Source organism: Macaca fascicularis, chromosome 1 (assembly GCF_037993035.2).
Source record: "Macaca fascicularis isolate 582-1 chromosome 1, T2T-MFA8v1.1".
NCBI lineage: Eukaryota > Metazoa > Chordata > Mammalia > Primates > Cercopithecidae > Macaca > Macaca fascicularis.
Genome location: NC_088375.1, coordinates 32,578,553 through 32,598,822, shown reverse-complemented (window position 1 = coordinate 32,598,822; position 20,270 = coordinate 32,578,553). Strand labels below are relative to the sequence as shown.

General features: G+C 41.3%; 1 protein-coding gene across 1 annotated transcript; it reads left to right on the top strand.

The window, feature by feature from the left end:
- The first annotated feature begins 9,621 nt into the window (after positions 1–9,621).
- MRPS14 (mitochondrial ribosomal protein S14) lies at positions 9,622–18,674 on the top strand. Its single transcript, XM_005540053.5, has 3 exons — positions 9,622–9,690; positions 14,439–14,597; positions 18,269–18,674. The coding sequence occupies exons 1-3, from the start codon at positions 9,646–9,648 to the stop codon at positions 18,449–18,451; spliced, it is 387 nt and encodes a 128-aa protein (XP_005540110.2). The 5' UTR covers positions 9,622–9,645; the 3' UTR covers positions 18,452–18,674.
- The last annotated feature ends 1,596 nt before the right edge of the window (positions 18,675–20,270 follow it).

The window sequence follows — 20,270 nt, the reverse complement described above, 5'->3', positions numbered from 1 at the left end:
TTGAATGATCAGTGGGAAGGGATATTTTTTATCTGAGCCTGATTTATTCCCGCCACCCATAAAAGGAGAATCCAGGACAGAGGCGTGTGTGCAATTTGTTTATCTGGGAGCAAGAGTGAGGGATCAGGGCAATGGAACGAGAACGAATGAAAAAGAGAAGCAAGGACGCCACTAAGTGACTACTAAGTTAGCCACTGCTGCGGTTGACTGGAGCTTGATGTCTCGCTAAGGCCTTCCAAGGAGACTTATGAAATGTGTTATCCGTAGGCTTCCATCTCCATGGGTTCAGGGTGTCCCCACGGGCATCACTCCCCCTGCACTTGAAGCTATGCACACATGAGAGCTGAACAGGCTCCTGGCTCCTCAGGTGTCCACACCAACACCAGAGAAGCCCCAGGGCAAGACAGGAGAGGTTCCTGGTGTGAACCCAAGGTACGTGTCACTGCAGCTGGACTAAGCTGGTAGCACCCTGCCTGGAAGTGGTCAGCCAGGCAGTAGCTGGAGCAAGAAGTCAGGCTAAAGACATGAGAGAATAGGAGCCAAAGGTGGCTCCCATTCCCAACGAGGCCATTCATTAAGACATAAGGCCTTTAGAAGAGAGGAGGCAATGTAGCGGAGACAGTTTTTACTGAAGTTTATGTGGGAATGCAAGGCCTTACATGGGCTCCCCCTGTGCCCCCACTGTTTTGACCTCACCTACCTTCTTCCTCTCACTCACTTGGCTCCAGCTGCTGCCTCCCTGTTCCCCCTCAGACACACCATGCACACCCACTCACAGCCTTCATAGCTGCCATTCCTTTTGCCTGGAGGTCCTTCCCCCAGAACCTCCTAGCTCACTCCCTCACACCCTTAAGGTCTCTGTTCAAATGCCGGCTCATCAGAGAGCCCTTCTCTGACTACATTAGGTAACAATATCTGCTACCATAATGCTCTTTTTACTCTGCTTTTCTCTTCATAGCATGTCTCCATTTGACACATATTTATTGATTTGTGAATTGCTCTTCCCCCTTCTCCACTACAGTGTAAGCTCCATGAGGGCAGGGACTGTGTACCCTGCTGCATCCCCAGCTCCTAGAACAGTATCTGACATGTAACAGGAATGCTCAATAAATGTTTGCTGAAGGAATGGATGCTCACTAGCTCAGACTGGTACATGTGGGGTTGAAGGAGCTCTGGCCCCTGGCGAAAACACTCATTGGAGATATAAGTGTGGACTGGGAAAATGCAAGTGACTGAGATCATGAGAGCCTGTGACCTGGGCTGGCTTTGCAGGCATGTCACTCGTGTGTCACACAGCCACTGCCGTTCTTACTTATGTGTTTGTGTGTGTCTGTGCATGTATCCCCCGTGCATTCAGGAGAGCCCTGTGCTTGCTTTAATGCTCTACTGTCACTATCTTGAAATTCTGAATCACTATGTTTTTGAATTTGTGTCTGTAAGTGAGGTCCAATGGGACAATGGAACATCCGCATGAGCAGAGGGGACACATGCACCCATCGTTCCTTGCTGCTCCCTTTGTATGATGCCCCATCCACATGGAATTCTGGTGGCCCCATGATATATGGGAGATGAATGGGACTCAAAGTGAGTCCAAGGTAAGAGTACTATGTCGATGACTGAGTCAGCTGGGGCACTGGCAGCCCCAAGAGGCCACTAGCACTTGCTTCCTATACATGAAAGCATTGACATTCTAAAGGGAAAACAGTTCCTTTTCCTTTCAGTCCTCTCTTACTCATGAGTAAGCCAAAGGCAGAAGGTGCTGGTAGAATGTGCATGGATCAAGAAGTAAAATAAAAGCAACTGAGTTAGTTTTATGCAATATTTTCACTGTTAGGGTAAGAACAAAACACATAAGCATATACAAGCAACAAAATAAAAATTGTATAACTTCACTGATTCTGCCTATGAGTTAAATGCTCTTACATTTGCACTGTGAACTGGCATTCCTCAATATGACCGTGAGTGGTAAAATTGATGCTAATGATTTAAAAGTACATTTAATGATTCTGTTTTTCTTGACTTAGAACATTAATAGCAAATAAAAAAATCATATAACAAGTCAAGAGTCCAGGAAAGAAAGGAAAAGGCTTCATATTTTACTGCCTTTAACAGCACTTTTTTCCCTGCTTTTTGAACAAGAGGCCCTACATTTTCCTTTTGCACTGGGCCCTACAAATCACATAGCGTGTCCTGCCTTTGACCCCCACGAAGGAGGCAAACTCAGTCTCAAACACAGGTCCCACTTGATGATAGGCAAAGTGTCATTATTTTATTTGAGGGACAGCTCTGTGTGTGTGTGTGTCCAGTTTGCATCAGGCCCTGTGTGTGGGAACCGAGGATGGGTGGGTGTAGGAACGCAGATGTAGTAATACTGCCATCTTGTGTTTGGCATGGTGCACAGCACATAGCTCCATGGGAGGCTCACAGGCATGGAACCTGTGGCTGCTTCCAGAAGCGCTAAGGCCATCCACACTCTATGACCAAACTGGTAAACCAAAAGGATTGCCATTCCGCTGGTGGCCTTTAATGAAGGCAGATGTGTAATGAGAACAGAGGTTTCACCTACTATCCATCACACAATTTCAGAGCCAGGGTTGAAATGCATATTTGTGTGTGTGTGTTGTGTGTGTGTGTGTGCATGTGGTGCGTGTGTCCCCGTGTGTGTGTGTGTGTGCGCGCGCATGTGGCCAATGTGTCCCCGTGCCTTTCGCTCTCCTTCCACAGGTTCTTTTCCTTTATTCTCACTTTCTTCCTCTTTGTAGTTCCCTCTCATAGCCCAAGAAGTCTGGTTCTTTTGAGCCATATCCAGCTCTCACGTGGAAGGCCCATGATGAGGCACCAGGGGAGTGCATTGGGGTGGGTGTTCAGGCCCAAGGATGCCGGTGACTCAGCCTAGGCCAGCTCAGAACAAGCACACACCAAGTAAACATTCTTACTGTGTGGCACCAGGGGCTGCAGTCAAGTTAGTTCTGTAACTTACCAGTTATAAAATAATGAAAAGGAATAATTAATTAGTCCTCTCAGAAAACACAGAAGTTAAGGAAATAGTCATTCCTGTATTAGATACAGATTAAACACCAAAAGGACAGTTTACGTGATGGCATACACAGAAACCAGAAAAATGAAGACAAAGGGAAGAGTGAATGGCTTGGTACTAAATATGAATGAAGCAAGCATCCCTGAATTCTTAATTTCTTGCTGCTTTGGTCGGGGTTTGGCCTCTGCCTGTCCCCAAGGATAAGCAAAAGATACTGATGGGGACCAGGAATGAACCCTTCCTATATGCCCCTTGAAAAACAGATTTTTCAAATACTTTGGGTGAAATAATACAAATATAAAAAGACGAGAACAGGTTACTATTTTTAAATCAACTTCAACACATATGTGAATCTAATAATATAAATTATAGAGAAATTGGAAAATTTTAATGACCATAAGAAAAACCAGTAATCTGCTCGCTCACCTCCACTCTTAATATTTGAGGGTATTCCCTTCTAGTCCTTTTTTATCTATCTATCTATCTATCTATCTATCTATCTATCTATCTATCTATCTATCTACCCTATCTATCTGATCTATATCTACACCTGTATCTGTAAATATATATACATTTTAAAATGAGAAACCCATCAGATTTTTAAATTTAGGATTATAACTTGATTTCTTAATTCATTGAACTCTCCCCTCACTGTTATTTATTTGTCATTATAGATAAGCCAATGATAAATGACCTTTTATTTAAATTTTAGAGTTTCTCAGTATTTCCTTGGAATAGATTCCTCAAAGTGGCATAATTGGGTCAATAGTTACAAACTTTGAAAAGACTTGCCAAATTGCTTTGCAGACAAGTTATGCCAATTTATATTCTTATCACTCGACTATGAAATTACCTATTTCCTCACACCTCTGACAATGCTGAGTTTTTTTTAACCTTTGCTAATTTTCTAGCTTAAATAGATCTCATTATTTTAATTTGCATTTTCTTGGAAACTAGTGAGGTTGAACACATCTAATGTTGTTGGACAGTCTGAAAATTGTCTACTAAGATTTAAAAGTGTAAAAAATAGATTCAGCTAGGCATGGTGACTCACATCTGTAATTCCAGCACTTTGGGAGGCCAAGGCAGGCAAAATGCTTGAGCTCAGGAGTTCAAGACCAGCCTGGGCAACATGGTGAAATCCCATCTCTACAAAAAATACAAAAATTACCAGGGTGTGGTAGCCCACACCTGTAGAACCAGCTACTTAGAAGGCTGAGGTAGAATCACCTTAGGAGGCTGAGGTAGAATCACCTGGAGCCCAGGAGGCAGAGACTGCGGTGAGCCGAGATTGCACCACTGCATTCCACCATAGGTGACAGAGTGAGACCCCATCTCAAAAAATAAAAATAAAATAAAACAATAAAAATTAAAAATATATTCATTTTTATTTTCTTCTGTTTTTTAAGCCTTTGTTAGTATTTAACTCTTCATCTAAAATTTGATATGTGGTAAGAGATGAAGATATAATTTTTAAAGTTTTCCAAAATCTTTACCCAGTTGTTCCATTACCACTTGTTCAACAATTTTTATGCTTCCTTTAATACACAACCAAATTCTAACTGCACTGGAGTTTCTATCTGGCTGATCTATTCTATTTCATGTACCTGTCTGTTGATTTTGGTGCCAGTACCACATGAGCTCAATCCCTATGGCTCTATAATGTATGAAATATTAAGATCCGGTAGGGTAAGACCATTCAGTATTTTTTTGTTTTCAAAAATTTCATGGGGTGTGGTAGCTCACACCTGTAATCCCAGCAATTTGGAAGGCTGAGGCAGGAGGATCTCTTGAGCTCGAGGAGTTTAAGACCAGCCTGAGCAATATGGCAAGATGAGACTCCATCTCTACAAAAAATACAAAAAATTAGCCAGGTGTGGTGGCGCCGGCCTACGGTCCCAGCTACTCCGGAGGCTGAGATAGGAGGATTGCTTGCACCTGAGAGGTTGAGGTTCTGTGAGCTGTGATCCAGTCATTAAATCCAGCCTGGGTGATACAGCCAGACTCTGTCTCAAAAAATAAAATAAAATTCATGGTTTTCTATAAGGGAGCTTCTACCTCTCTTCCATCCACTCATCCTTATATATATTAATAAATATACGAATATTTAATATAAATATATATTTATTAAATATATAAGAATATATACAGATTTAAATATATATCTAGTTCAGTATTTCCTTGGAAAAATTCCTCAAAGTGGCACAATTGGGTAAATATATATCCTTATTAAATATAGATAAGGATATATATTTAATATATATTTATGAATATAATATATAAATATATATTTATATAGACCATATATTAATAGATTATATAATACATATATTTAATATATATTTATTTTGAGTAATATACTATATGCTATATATTTATAAAATGTTTATTCATGGCCGGGCGCGGTGGCTCAAGCCTGTAATCCCAGCACTTTGGGAGGCCGAGACGGGCGGATCACGAGGTCAGGAGTTCGAGACCATCCTGGCTAACACGGTGAAACCCCGTCTCTACTAAAAAAATACAAAAAACTAGCCGGGCGAGGTGGTGGGCGCCTGTAGTCCCGGCTACTCGGGAGGCTGAGGCAGGAGAATGGCGTAAAAACCCGGGAGGCGGAGCTTGCAGTGAGCTGAGATCCGGCCACTGCACTCCACCCTGGGCGACAGAGCCAGACTCCGTCTCAAAAAAAAAAAAAAAAAAAAAAAAAAAAAAAAAAAAAAAAAATGTTTATTCATATATAATATATTAAATATGTATTTCTATATTACAGTATATATTATGTATTAATAAATATATTTATAAATATATATTTATATTTAACCTATATATAACCTAAATATATATTTATATATTTATTACAAATATATATTTATATAATATATAGGAGTATTATATATATTGAAGTATTCATTAGAATGGCATGAAATCCATACATTAATCAATTGATACATTTTATAAGTCAGAATTCTGTGACAACAGTCAGGCCTTTATCCTGAGCCATCCATCACTCCTCCAGAAGACAACATGGAGAGAGGATTAAGAGCATCTGCCTTAAGCCGAGGCGGGCGGATCACGAGGTCAGGAGATCAAGAACATCCTGGCTAACACGGTGAAACCCTGTCTCTACCAAAAAATTCAAAAAAATTAGCCTGGCAAGGTGGCGGGTGCCTGTAGTCCCAGCTACTCAGGAGGCTGAGGCAGGAGAATGGCGAGAACCCGGGAGGCAGAGCTTGCAGTGAGCCGAGATCGCGCCACTGCGCTCCAGCCTGGGTGACAAAGCAAGACTCCACCACAAAAAAAAAAACAAAAAAAAAAAACAAAAAAAGAGCATCTGCCTTAACGTTCTTAGCTCAGCTGGCTTGGCAAGTTACCTAACCTCTCTATGCCTCAATTTCATTATCTATGCAATCATTTTTATAATTTAATTAGGCCTAGAAAATAGCAACTATAAACATCTCTTACAATCGAACTTAAAAATAATTAACTCTTAAATTTTATTTTATCCACCCAAAAACTACTTTTAAGCCTCCAAAGGAAAGAATATAAGGAAAAACCAAAGGTAATATAACCGTCCTTGGTAGATAGCTCCACTCGTGTCCAAATCTACAATCCCCAGTGGAATTACAAGTATCAGAAGGGCTGGGATGTTTTTTCAGTCTCCGACCTGACACATACTTACACACTCGGACATAATAGGCATTTAGTAAATATTTTCTGAATGATTAAGTGAATTATGATGGTTCTCCTGATTCTAATATTCCAGGACAGTAAAGACAAGAGCCTTTCCTACATTCTGTTAAGTGGCCAGAGAGAATCAGACTCCTTGGGAAAATTCAAGGTAAACCGAGACTTCTTTAGGTCCTGCCAAGTGGCCCATACACTAAGGGAGGAGGGCACATTGTGGGATCTGGGGGGAAATCTTAGGCTGTTTTAAAAAACCAATTCAATTAAAGAAGACCCTGGAGTCTTGTCTCAGTATCTCAGAGTTTCCTGCCTCACTCACACCATTAGGTTGTTTTAATCTCTTCTTAAAGTGAAAAATGGCCTAACAAGATCCGAATGCTGCTTAAGATATTTGTTCATAGCATTATTCACAACAGCTAAAAGGTGTAGGTAAAGCAAGTGTTAATGACAGAGAAACAAAATGTAGTGTAGCCAAACAATGGAATATTACTGAGCCATAAAAAGGAATGAAGTGCTGAGACATGCTGCAGCATGGATAAACCCTGAAGATGTTATAAGTGAAAGAAGCCAGTCACAAAAAGACAAAACACTGCACGATTCCACTTATATGAGCTATGTAGAGTAGTTGAATTTATAGGGACAAAAAGAAGAACGGTGGTTGCCAGGAGCTGAAGGGAAGGGGGAATGGGGAGTTATTGTTTAATGGTACAGTGTTTTAGTTTTGGAAGATACAAAGTTTTGGAGATGGGCGGTGATGACGGTTGCGCAGCAGTGTGACGGTACTTAATGCCACTGAATTGTACACTTAAAATGGTGAAGATGGGAAAATTTATGTTATGTATATTGTATCACAATTTTTAGAAAAAAGTTAGTAATGCTGTTTAAAGATGCTTTCAGAAGTTGTAGATAGCTGAATATATGGAGGTTTCTGGAGGGTGGCCCCACCAGGAAAGGGCATTGAAGCTCCAAGTCCCATCCCCTGTACCTTCTCCCACACCTCTCTTCCAACTGACTGTTCATCTATATCCTTTTTAGTTTTTTTTTTTTTTTTTTTTGGTCTTGCTGTATTGCCAAGGCTGGAGTGTAGTGATGCAATCTCGGCTCACTACAACCTCTGCCTCCTGGATTCAAGAGATTCTCCTGCCTCAGCCTCCCAAGTAGGTGGGATTACAGGGACCTGCCGCTGCACCCGGCTAATTTTTGTATTTTTAGCAGAGACTGGGTTTCACCCATGTTGGCCAGGCTGGGCTTGAACTCCTGACCTCAAGTGATCCACCTGTCTCAGCCTCCCAAAGTGCTGGAATTACAGGTGTGAGCCACCATGCTCAGCCCATTTTTTAATATCCTTCATAAAACCAGTAAAAAGCCAGCAGGGGGGCACCAGCAGCTTCCAGGGCATGAACATCTCCACCACCCAGAAGAGTTCTGGATCCTGGGCTACCTCTTCATCGAACAGTATTTTGCCATCTTTGAAAGGGCAAACCATCAGATTGGCCTAACTCCCGTGGCTTAGTCTAAGTCTTTCTGACCACTTTCCAGGAAGATCTGGCCTAAGTCCTGTGCCCACTGTAGATGTATATAATTCTCCTGACTGTTCTTCCTATGAGATTGTAGAGGTGGACTCTTGCCCCTGTTCCTGGTCACACCAAAAAGGTAGAATTAAATCATAACCTACAACAGCAACAAAAAAGATGCTTTCAGAACTAGTATTCCAGAAAGTAAGAAAAGACCAGAGTGCACAGAGCTAGCTCACCTATTTCATGACCTGATGATAGAAGATGAGCCCAGCTGTGGGGAGGGAGAGAAGGGTATTACACGGGTTTGAATTAGGAACAGATGCCTGCCTGAGGCCAGTCTAGTTTTCTGATTCTATCACAACAGGGACTCATGTTATGTTTACCAGCCAGCTGGCCTGTCAGACCCTCCCCATCCATTAGATATGGTCTAATACATTTGAACCTCTAAAGAAAAGAGTCTACATTCAGCTCTCCTTCCTCCCAGAAGGCTCCTGTGTAGCAATGCAGATGTAATTAGCACATGGGCATCGCTCCACTTCATCCACCAACACATCAAAGACACGGGTACTTGCCAAGGTAATACATGCTCCTCCATACTCTTCTATCAGAACGGTAGGTGCGTGGTACTTGCCTTACATCCATACAAAGGAAAGTGGCCCCTCTAAGGGTTCATCCCAGAGGAAGGACAGCGGCTCTAAAGATGACCTGAAGGTTAGTTTCCTGCATAACAAAGTGAAAACAGCAGTTTTTAAATGGCAATGCCTCTACCAAGGACAAACATAATGTTTACGTCCTTTTAACCTAAAATCCCAATACAGATAATATATATACCCAGACATACAAATGAACTATCTTTATCATTGCCATCATCAACGTCATCACCACACCACCATTATAGTGGAGAAAAGGGAGAGATTTGCAGGATCTATAGGAGAGATGGCAGAGGAGGAGGAGGTGGCAATAATTTCTAGGTTTCTACCCTAACCCGAGTGGAGTATATAGGAGGTGCATGTTGGAGGGAACCGAGAATGCAGTGGAAGAGAAATTGGTGACGGCCGACTAGGTAAAGGCGGAAGGAAAGGAGGAGGGCAGAGACATAGGTAGTTTAAGAGGGTGTGTAAAACGGAAGGAAGAGCTGCAACACACGAGGAACGTCGGCTGCGCCATCACAATCAACGCGACGCCTTCGGATTTGTCATTTGCCCAAGTACCATGAAATATCGCGAGAGCTCAGATCCCAAAACTAACTCCACTTTCCTGTAGGCCATTCCCACCCGCCTCCTCTCCTCGCCCCGCCCCGCCCCACCCCGCCCCACCCCGCCCCAGGCGACCCAGGCCCCGCCCCTCGTGTCCTAGGCTATTCGGCAGTGTCAATAAAGTTGCAGCGCTTTGTAGTTTGCGGCGGACAACATGGCGGCCTTCATGCTGGGCTCGCTGCTTCGGACGTTCAAGCAGGTCAGGCTCCTACCTTTATCCACACCGCTACCCCTCACCCCTGAATCTCGTAACTCACGGGTCCCCCACGACTCTGCCATCTGTAGTGCTCAGTGAGGACTAGTCCAGGGGTTCTCCCTCCGCCCTCTTCCCCGCTTGGGCTTGGTTCAGGGGAGGTCCGAGCTGCAGATGTCAATTTGGTTTTCGTAAGCATATAACTAACTGGTATTGAAAGATGTGAGATTGACTCCGATTTATAAGAGAGTGAGTAGATGGGAGACGAGTTACGAGGATTGAGCCTTCAGAGACTTCTAACGTTAAGAGATGAGACCCGTGCAAAGGAGACTGAAAGGGGCTGTCAGCTAGGGAGGTGGAAAACTAGGGGAGTGGGATGGCCGGGAAGCAAAGGATGACAGAATTTCAAAGTGTAAGGAGTGAGCAACTCTGCTCAAAGTTGATAAATCAATTAAAAAGAAGTGCTGAGAATTGGCTGACGAGTTTAGCAATGTGAAGGTTGTTGGAACCTTAATCACAGGTGTTCTGATGATGTTATGGAGACGAAAACGTTCTAGAGAATAGGAGGAAAGAAATTGGAGTATAGATAAGCCTTTAAAGGAGGTTTGCTGTAAAGGAGAACAAAAAAACTTGGGTCAATAACGGGGGCGGCGGGGGGTTGTTTTAACATGGCAGGGAAAACAGCATGTTTGTGTATGAAAGGGAAAGATCCAGTAGTATTAAAAATTGATTATGTAGAAGAGGGAAGAATTGCTAGAGCTGTACCTTTATGTAGGTAAGAGGCAATGGAGGCTGGTTCGAGTGCAGTGATGTTTAAAACTAATTGACACAACCAGATACAGATTTATTTGTTCCTTCTCCACTCCCACTGCTTCACTTGACTAGCCGTAAAAATACCAAAAACATTTAAAAAAAAAAAAAAAAAGCGATGGGGTCTTGTGCATGAAGTCATGAAGTATGATCTTAGGAACTTGGACAGTTCATCTGTAGCAGTGTTGTCCATAGAAATATGTGAACCATATGTGTAATTTAAAATTTTTCTAGTAGCCACATTTAAAAAGTAAGAAGTAGATGAAATTAAGTTTAATATAATATTTAACCAGGTATATCTGAAATATTGTGGTTCCAAACATGGAATCAATATAACAATGACATATGAAATAGTTACATTCTTTTCTTCATACTAGATTTTCAAACACTTAAAGCATATCTCAGTTTGGATGATAAATTTCCCATAATTAAAATGGAAAATATAGTTCTACCAAAATAATAAAGTTGTTTAATGTTTACAATGCTTTGGTTTTTAATTTTAAATTAATTAAAATAATTACATTCCCCAGTTGTACTAGTTATATTACAAGTGTTTAATACCCCTATGTGGTTAGCGGCTACTCTGTTGGACAGAGTGGATCTCTGATAACAGGAGGGAATGTAGAACATATGATACAGATGCTAGTAAGTGAGTCACTGTGATGGTGAGCATTTATAGAAATGCTCTTTTGATTTCTTCTAATTTTATAATTAAGGAGAAGGTGAAGTCATCAGCTGAGTGTGAGGATGTGGGAGCAAGTGTCAGAGATTTAAGGGAAAGAGACCATGTAAAAGAGTTGGAAATGGACAGAAGGAATGGTCAGGAGAATTGGAGTAAGTACAGAGAAGTGAGAGAGAGGCCAGAGAGTTGATGGTGTATACAAGAGAACATTGTATTTATAGAACAAAGGAATTCAGGCTGGGTGAGAGAGGACGAAAGGAAATCAAAAGCTGAGTGAAAAAAGTGAAAAATGGTAGGATCAATGGATTGAAAGTCCCAGAAGCATTGTTACTGGGGTGTTAGAAGGAGCAAGCTAGAAAGAAGTGATAGAGAATGAGATATACAAAGTGAGATAATGGAGAACTTGCACTAATTAATAATAAAATACCCACGACATGGGCATGGAATTGAATAGTTAAACAAGAGTAACAAAAATCATTGAAGGAGAGGTGTTAAGAGATCAGAGTGATTAGGGTATAATTTCATGTATGTTGAAATCACCAGGAATTAAGATAGCAAGAATATTGGAGAGAGTGACAGTAAGCCAGGATCCAAAATCGTGGAAAAATGAAAGGGAGTGGCAGGGGCTTTGGTAGATGACTGTAATGATGAGAGGTAGTGGAAGGTAGTAAGCCCAATGGCATGAGTCAAAGCCAGGAGCTTTCAGGAAGGAAGGAGAACTGCAAGTTGCAATGAAGAGCAAGGAAGACACTTACCTATCCCATCTCTAGGCCCAGTAATGGAAGAAAAAGGAGCTACAGGAAAAGCTGTGAGGAGGGATTTAAAATTTGGCCAGAGCGAAAGGTGAAGGAGATGTTAAGAGAAGTTGAGAATTTAAAAGATTTTGATGGTAGACCATGGATTGAGAGGGCCCAGTGGAAAGGTTTTAGGAGCTGAAGAGGGGTAAGAGATGGGGGCAGGATAAGATGTGTACAGAGCAGAATAGATGCAGCCTTAATCTATAAAGCACCATTATAAGCTGGTAAGGAAATACACCACAGTAGAAATGTAAAGGACATAAAAGCATTCACAGAAGAAATACTGTAATAGGCCAATAAATATTTTATTTTAAAAGTGTATTACTTCCGGATTTCAAGACCAGCCTGACCAACATGGAGAAACCACATCTCTACTAAAAATACAAAATTAGCCGAACGTGGTGGCGGGCGCCTGTAATCCCAGCTACTCGGGAGGCTGAGGCAGGAGAATCGGTTGAACCTGGGAGGCAGAGGTTGCAGTGAGCTGAGGTCATGCCATTGTACTCCAGCCTGGGCAACAAGAACAAAACTCTGTCTCAAAAAAAAAAAAAAAAAAAGTGTATTACTTTTCTAGTAAGAAAACAAGGTATGCAAAATAGAAAGAAAGACTATTTCATTCTTGAAAATTTGTTTTCTAGGAGAATTTGATTAGGAATACTTTGAAAAAGAATTCAAAGAAGAAATGCTTAATCTTGTTTTCTAAATCCCCTGTACCCTCAATTTCATAGGTAAAAGCAAACCTCACATTGCCCCTCAATGTGAATGGTTTCTTTCAGCCAGAATGATTTCTCCTTGATCTTATGAATATATCTTGTTCTTTTCTATGTTTTGTTTGGACAAACTAGCTTTTCTCCCCTCCCTTGTCCCCACTTTAGTCAAAATTCTGTCAACATTTCAAAGCCCGTGTTTCTGGGACAAGCATTTCCAGCCATGGTTACCAAGGCATTCACTGGACTCAGTCATATGCCACATCAATGTTTACATTCTATTCCTGCTTATCTTTTTTCCAAAAGGTGATTGCAGAATTGTTATATTTCCCCATGGAACTTTTGTTTAGTAATGTGAGCACTGAAGATGTTCAGTTTATCTTTTGTTAATAGACAGAAAAAATGTTGGCTTTCTATTTAAAGTATTCTTATTTTCAGTTTTATATTCTGCTATACATATAATTCTTTTACAAACATCACTTATCAGAAGCCATCATTTTTCTATAGGGGCAATTTAATTAACATGTAATATTTCCTCTGGTTTGAGAGAGACTTACGTTTCTTGCGATCTATACTCCCTTTGCCCATACTGTCAGTCAAAACTATAAATTATCACCATGAAAATGTGAGATAACAAGGAATATACTGTCTTATTGCTGGACAACTAGTGCTGAGAAGTATCAGGTCAGTGATAGTTTTAAAGTACCCTTTGACCTAGCAGTTTTGCTCCTAATAATTTATCCTCGTTGGCCACAGTGGCTCATTCCTGTAATCTCAGCACTTTGGGAGGCCGAGATGGATGGATCACTTGAGGTCAGGAGTTCAAGACCAGCCTGGCCAACATGGTGAAACCCCGTCTGTACTAAAAATACAAAAAACAAAAAATAGCCAGATGTTGTGGCGGGCACCTGTAGTCTGAGCTACTCAGGAGGCTGAGGCGTGAGAATTGCTTGAACCCGGGAGGCGTATGTTGCAGTGAGCCGAGATTGCACCACTGCACTCCAGCCTGGGTGACAGAGCTAGATTCCATCTCAAAAAAGTAAAATAAATAAATAAATAATAATGTATCTTCAAGATATATAGGAATACATATGAAATGATTTCTAAGACATTATTCACTGTAGCATTGTTTATAATGATAAATAGTGAGGTCTGTCCAGCAATACGTGGCAGGTTAAATTATGATGCTTCTATATAGTGGATTATGCAATATGAAGAAAATGGGGAAGCTTTTTACATTCAGATATTGAAAGATCTCTAACGTATATTGTTAACTGAAAAGAGGGAATGAAAAATGGGAGGGGAGTGTATACAGACAAAATCTCTTGAGGGATATACAAGAAACTAGAAACAGTGGATACCTGTGGGGCATGGGAGTCACTGGGCAGGTGAGGAATGAGGTGCGGGGAGACTTTTCACTGTGTGTCTTTTTATACCTTTTCGATTTTTGAACCATTTGTACTTATTGGCCTAAGTACAGGTCAAACAGAATAATAAAAATTTCTGAAAATCTGTCTTTCACCTTCCAATACATATGTTATTGCATTATATTATTATGATTTTGACTTAATATACATCCATAAAACTTATTTATTCTGAATTAGGAAGTCTATTATCTTAAATTATTAAACTGATCTAAAACAACTCTTAAAAGAATACTAGGTCATAAATAGTGGCAGAAAGAGAATTGCAGGATTGAGGAACACTCAGAATGTGGGCCTGGCTATCCTTCACTGGTCCCTTGTCTCTGTCTTTCAGATGGTTCCTTCATCAGCTTCAGGCCAAGTTCGAAGTCACTATGTAGACTGGAGAATGTGGCGCGATGTGAAGAGACGAAAAATGGCCTATGAATACGCAGATGAGAGGCTACGTATTAATTCACTCAGGAAGAATACCATTTTGCCAAAAATTCTTCAGGTTAGCTAATTAAGATGAGTCCCTTTGTTCCACAAGATCCTTAACTCACATCAGATCGCTTTTGATACTGTTTGTTTTGACTTGGTATCAATATAATTTCTGGAGAATAAGATCCACATCAATATAAACAAATAGCCTTGAAACTGATTTTAGTGAGTTTCAAATTAAAGACTATTCATTCCTAACTAGCCTTTCAACTGTTTCATTATGCCAGCCTTAGAAAGTACTGGTAAACTGGGTGTTATTTTCACCTAAGGTCTTTCCCTGACTTCATCCCAATCTTGTTTTTTTTTTTTTTTTTTGAGATGGAGTCTCTCTCTGTCCCCCGGGCTGGAGTGCAATGGTGCAATCTCAGCTCACCGCAACCTCTGCTTCCCAGGTTAAAGCAATTCTCCTGCCTCAGTCTCCTAAGTAACTGGGATTACAGGCGCATGCCACCATGCCCAGCTAATTTTTGTATTTTTAGTAGAGACGGGGCTTCACCATGTTGGCCAGGCTGGTCTCGAACTCCTGACCTCGTGATCCACCCATCTGGGCCTCCCAAAGTGCTGGGATTACAGGCGTGAGCCAGTGCGCCCAGCCTCATCGCAATCTTTTAACTGGCAAGGCATTGGGAGGCATTGCTGATGTTGAAGGCTATGTGCCTAGCACACAGCCTAAACTGTTCCTTACCCAGTACCATTCTAAGCCTGTCTCCCTGAACTCCCTTGCCCACCTCTGTGTGCTGAAGTGCCTTTCCATTAAGGCTTACTTTCTTGTCATACTGCTTGGGTTGAATAAGAGGATGTCTACCCTGCTTGGCTTTCTGAAGCATAAAGCCCTGCACCTAAGTGGTGATGTAGCATATCTGCATTAAGCAGGCTTATTAGGGAGATATAAATTAAACTCAAGGCCACTCAAGTTACTGAGAACTCAGATTTTAAAAAAACTACATTTAGAGAAGTTGACAGAATGATATACATCCTATTTATTACTATGGTTTCTTTTTAGTGTTGTCTGGATTAAGCCAGATGAGCAGAAAACTGAGGGCCTTGGACCACTGGGTTATGGCTTACACTAAAGTGGCATTAAGCTACTTTCCTACATTTAGGGAGTAATAAGAAGTGGCAGGCCAGGCACAGTGGCTGACACCTGTTATCCCAGCACTTTGGGAAGCCGAGGCGGACAGATCACCTGAGGTCAGGAGTTCAAGACCAGCCTGGCAAAACCCTGTCTCTACTGAAAATACAAAACTTAGATGGGTGCAAGTGGCACATACTTGTAATCCCAGCTACTTGGGAGGCTGAGGCAGGAGAATTGCTTGAACTTGGGAGGCAGAGGTTGCAGTGAACCGAGATCATGCCACTATACTCCAGCCTGGGTGACAGAGCAAGACTGTGTCTCAAAAAAAAAAAAAAAAATGGGGCCCCCAAGAATCTGAGCTCAAGACGTTGATCATAGAGGCAGGGAAGCAGGATGGTGGCTGCTTGGAGCTAGGAGGACTAGGGTGTATGGAAGGTATGGGGGACAGGGGGAAATCAGGAGATACTGGTCAAAGCGTGTACTTTCTGTTGTAAGATGAATCAATTCTGTGGAGCTAATGCACAGCACCGTGACTATAGTCAGTAGTACTGTATTGTGTACTTGAAATTGCTAAGAGAGTAGATCTGAAGTGTTCTTAACACACACACACAAAAGGTAATCTTGTGAGGTGAAGGATGCGTTCATTAGCTTCATTGTGGTAATCATTTCACAATGTGTATGTTCAGCAAATCATGACATCGTATGCCTTAAATATATGCAATTTTTATTTGTCAATTATGCCTTAATACAGCTGGGGGTGTGTTGTTTGAGTACCTTTATGAAGACACCCAGAAGAAGTGTCTCTGGTATGACTAGCAGCAATAACTGTGCAGAGTCTGAATCATGTAAACTGATCATGGTTCTCTGCTGCCTGCTAAGTTTGTTACAAGTCAAATTTATGTCCCAGTTCTAACAAACTTACAGGCTTTCACAGCATGCACTTTTGTGTTCCTGAGGCTTTTATCTTTTCTACTCTCATTTCTCTTTACCCCAGTTTCCTCATTTGTAAACTGCCTTAAATCTTTCGGGAAACAAGGAGGAGTATGTATCAACCAACCAATCGATCAATCAATCAATCAGTAATTTCTAGCTATTCTTTAAAGTCCACCTCCATGAAACTTGGCTTCAATCTTCCTGCCCAGTCATTTCTTCTCTCCAGTTCCTTGTATAGCATTTATTGTTTACTACTCAATGGCTCAGTCATGTTGTTTTTTCGTTTTTTTTGTTTTGTTTTGTTTCGTTTTGTTTTTGAGATGGGGTTTTGCTCTTGTTGCCCAGGCTGGAGTGCAGTGGCACGATCTCGGCTCACCACATCTGCCTCCTGGGTTCAAGCGATTCTCCTGCCTTAGCCTCCTGGCCAGCTGGGATTACAGGCATGCACCACCACACCCAGCTAATTTTGTCTTTTTAGTAAAAACGGGGTTTCTCTATGTTGGTCAGGCCGGTCACAAACTACCGACCTCAGGTGATCCGCCCGCCTCAGCCTCCCAAAGTGCTGGGATTACAGGCGTGAGCCACCGCGCCTGGCAATCATGTTGTTTTATGTAATTCTGTTAGTTCATAATGGTAACACATGCATAAGCTTTTGTGTTAATTTTTGGTTTGTATATACTTTCATTTAATTTGTGTTCTTTTAATGTGTTAATTATTTTGCTTGCACCACAGTCTAGCACAGGGTCCATCATACTTGTCAGCACACTTACCAGATTAAAGTGAATATTATGAACACTCAACTCTTGAACACATACATAGGAAGAAATCTCTACTGACAAAACCTGAGCCCTAGCTACTGCTGTAATCCCGCTTTTCTCTCCTCAACCATTTTGCCCTTACCTGATTCATCCTCTACCTTGCAAATGATTTTTTAAAAATATAAACCTCATCTGATCTCTCCCCTTTACTTCTCCAGTTGTCAGAATCTTTACCATAGACATCAGGGCTCCATGTGATACTCTCCTTCCTCCCTGTCTAGTCTTATCTCAAGCCATATTCCCTCCTATTTGATCATCAGCCCAGAGGTTTCAAACTTCTGTGATTCAAAAAACGTGAGGAGGCAACAGAAATACATTCACATGCTTTACCAATGACTTAAACAAAAGTATGTAGCTGTACTATTCATATTCGCTGAAATCGGAAGATGAGACAGATGATCATCAAAGGTAGGATGGATAAATGAATTATGGTACTCATGCAATGAAAATTACCTGCCAGTGGCCGGGTGCGGTGGCTCACACCTGTAATCCTAGCACTTTGGGAGGCCGAGACAGGCAGATTGCCAGAGCTCAGGAGTTTGAGACCAGCCTGGGCAACGTGGCGAAACCCCGTCTCTACTAAAAATACAAAATTTAGCTGAGTGTGGTAGTGCACACCTGTAATCTCAGCTACTTGGGAGGCTGAGGCAGGAGAATCACTTGAACCCAGGAGGCAGAGGTTGCAGTGAGCCGAGATTGTGACATTGCACAATCTGTCGCCCATAGCCTGGGTGACAGAGCGAGACTCTGTCTCAAAAAAAAAAAAAAGGAAAAAAGAAAGTTAACTGCCAGTGAGAAGGAGCAAGATATATGTGCAACAATGTAATGTGATCTGTGTAATAATGTGATTTCCCTTAGGACGTGGCCGATGAAGAAATCGCTGCCCTCCCCCGGGATAGCTGTCCCGTTAGAATCAGGAATCGGTGTGTTATGACGTCCCGTCCGCGTGGTGTGAAGCGGCGCTGGAGGCTTAGTCGTATAGTCTTCCGTCACTTAGCTGACCACGGGCAACTTTCTGGGATCCAGCGAGCAATGTGGTAAATGAGCTCCAGAACCTATTGAGCTTGCAGGGAAGCCAGTTCCAGCAAGAAAAGATTTTTTTAATAGACCAAACCCTAAGCTCTACAGGGGCCCAGTACAGTTGTTTGGCCTACCTGATGCTATCTCTAAACTACTTTTAAAATGAAGAAATTTGGGTGTTTCATGTCAGTGAATTATCTTTTCTCTTGGACTTAATAAACATACTGTTCCATACATAGTGCAATGAGTAGTATAATAAATATTTTCTGTGAATATGTTTTTTATACCCTCCTTTTAAGTTTAATCTTTTAGTAACATATAAGGGTTTTTGTTTTTAAGAGCATTATTTCATAAAATGTTATACATAATCCAACTAATTGACATGTAGCTCATTTATGGCAGTTTGTAATCCTGGGCTAGCTTTCCTGACCTGCAGAGCTCCCCTTCCTATTATTGTTGGATAACACAGTAGATTGGATAGCAAGGCTGCTATTCTGGATTATCTAATGCTCCACTTCTTTGTGTGATGGCTGAACAAAAGAACCACTAAGTGTTTTCTTGTCCATCCTTAAGGGACTTTAAAACAAATTATGCCTCTTTAAGTCCTTGATGGTTTCCATCCAAAGAGGAAGAGTTTTGTTGGAACAGTATATATTCCACATTTTTATGTTTATTTAATTCATAACAGAAATGAGTAAGGGTAGCACAAAGTTCTCATTCAGTAACTCAACAGTGTGATCAGCCCAGTGATAAAAATACACATATCGAAGTACCTACTTAACATCAGGAAAATATTCCTGGAGAACTTATTAATAAATCAGGAGGTGAGGGGTGAGATTTTTTTCTGCACACAGAGGGAACAAAAGCACAAAGAAGCAAAGGCACTCTAGCATCGGAGAACCACAGTCACTTCAGTGGATCAGATATATGAAGCACAAGACAAGGCTCATATAGTGGAGGATCTCACAAATCATGTGAAGGAATTAAGACTGACATACCAGGTATTAGATAGTTTTAAGCACAGGAATGACATCATCAGTTGGTAACACAGGTAAGTGATGGCTGTGTGGCAGATGGCCATGAGAGGAAAAGGCTACAGGCAAGACAACCAGTTAGGAGGATGTCTTAATTGTTGAGGAAGATGAAGGCCTGAACTAACGTTGTGGTATTTACTAGAGAAGAGAGGACAGATTTTTAAAGTTTTAGGAAAGAAAATTGGGCAAGACTTACAAGACTGATTATATCTAAGAGGTAAAGATGGCTCTCTCAGTTCCTGATAAAAGTGTCTAGATAGATGGTAGAGGGCAACTCCAAGATAGAAAATTTGGAAAAAGAACAGATTTAGGGGAAACAGAAGATAAGTGAGTTCAGGTTCCAGTCATGCAGTGTTGGAGATGCCTGTGTCATCTGATGAAGACTAGTATGCAGCTGGATAGCAGAGTCTGAAACTCAGGTGGAGGTGAAGTTATGAGGGAATTATCACAATCTAATTTGGATTCATATTTCTTAAATATGTATGACAACTTACCAACTGGAATGTTCTAGCTAATAACTAGTAACTAGTGTTAATCAAATCATAACTAGAACAATCAGATTTACTGATTTCTGGCATATCATTGAAAGGACACCCCACATCTTTTTGGTTTGTTTGAATAAGTCCAAGTATGATCCATGTATTTCATTTGGTTGCTACATCTCTTACATCCCTTTTGTTCTATAAACCTCTTCTCCACAACTTTATGTCATTCATTTGTGGGAGGAACCGGGCCATTTTTCCTGTAGAATGTCCAACATTTCGCTGTTTGCTTCTTTCGTGTGTTTTTAAATGTATTCCTGTCAC

Excerpts from the sequence above, each read along its gene's own strand:
- MRPS14 (XM_005540053.5), top strand. The coding sequence starts at position 9,646 with ATGGCGGCCTTCATGCTGGGCTCGCTGCTTCGGACGTTCAAGCAG. Across the intron at positions 9,691-14,438 it reads TGCTTCGGACGTTCAAGCAG|ATGGTTCCTTCATCAGCTTC; the intron begins GTCAGGCTCCTA and ends TCTGTCTTTCAG. Across the intron at positions 14,598-18,268 it reads TTTTGCCAAAAATTCTTCAG|GACGTGGCCGATGAAGAAAT; the intron begins GTTAGCTAATTA and ends GATTTCCCTTAG.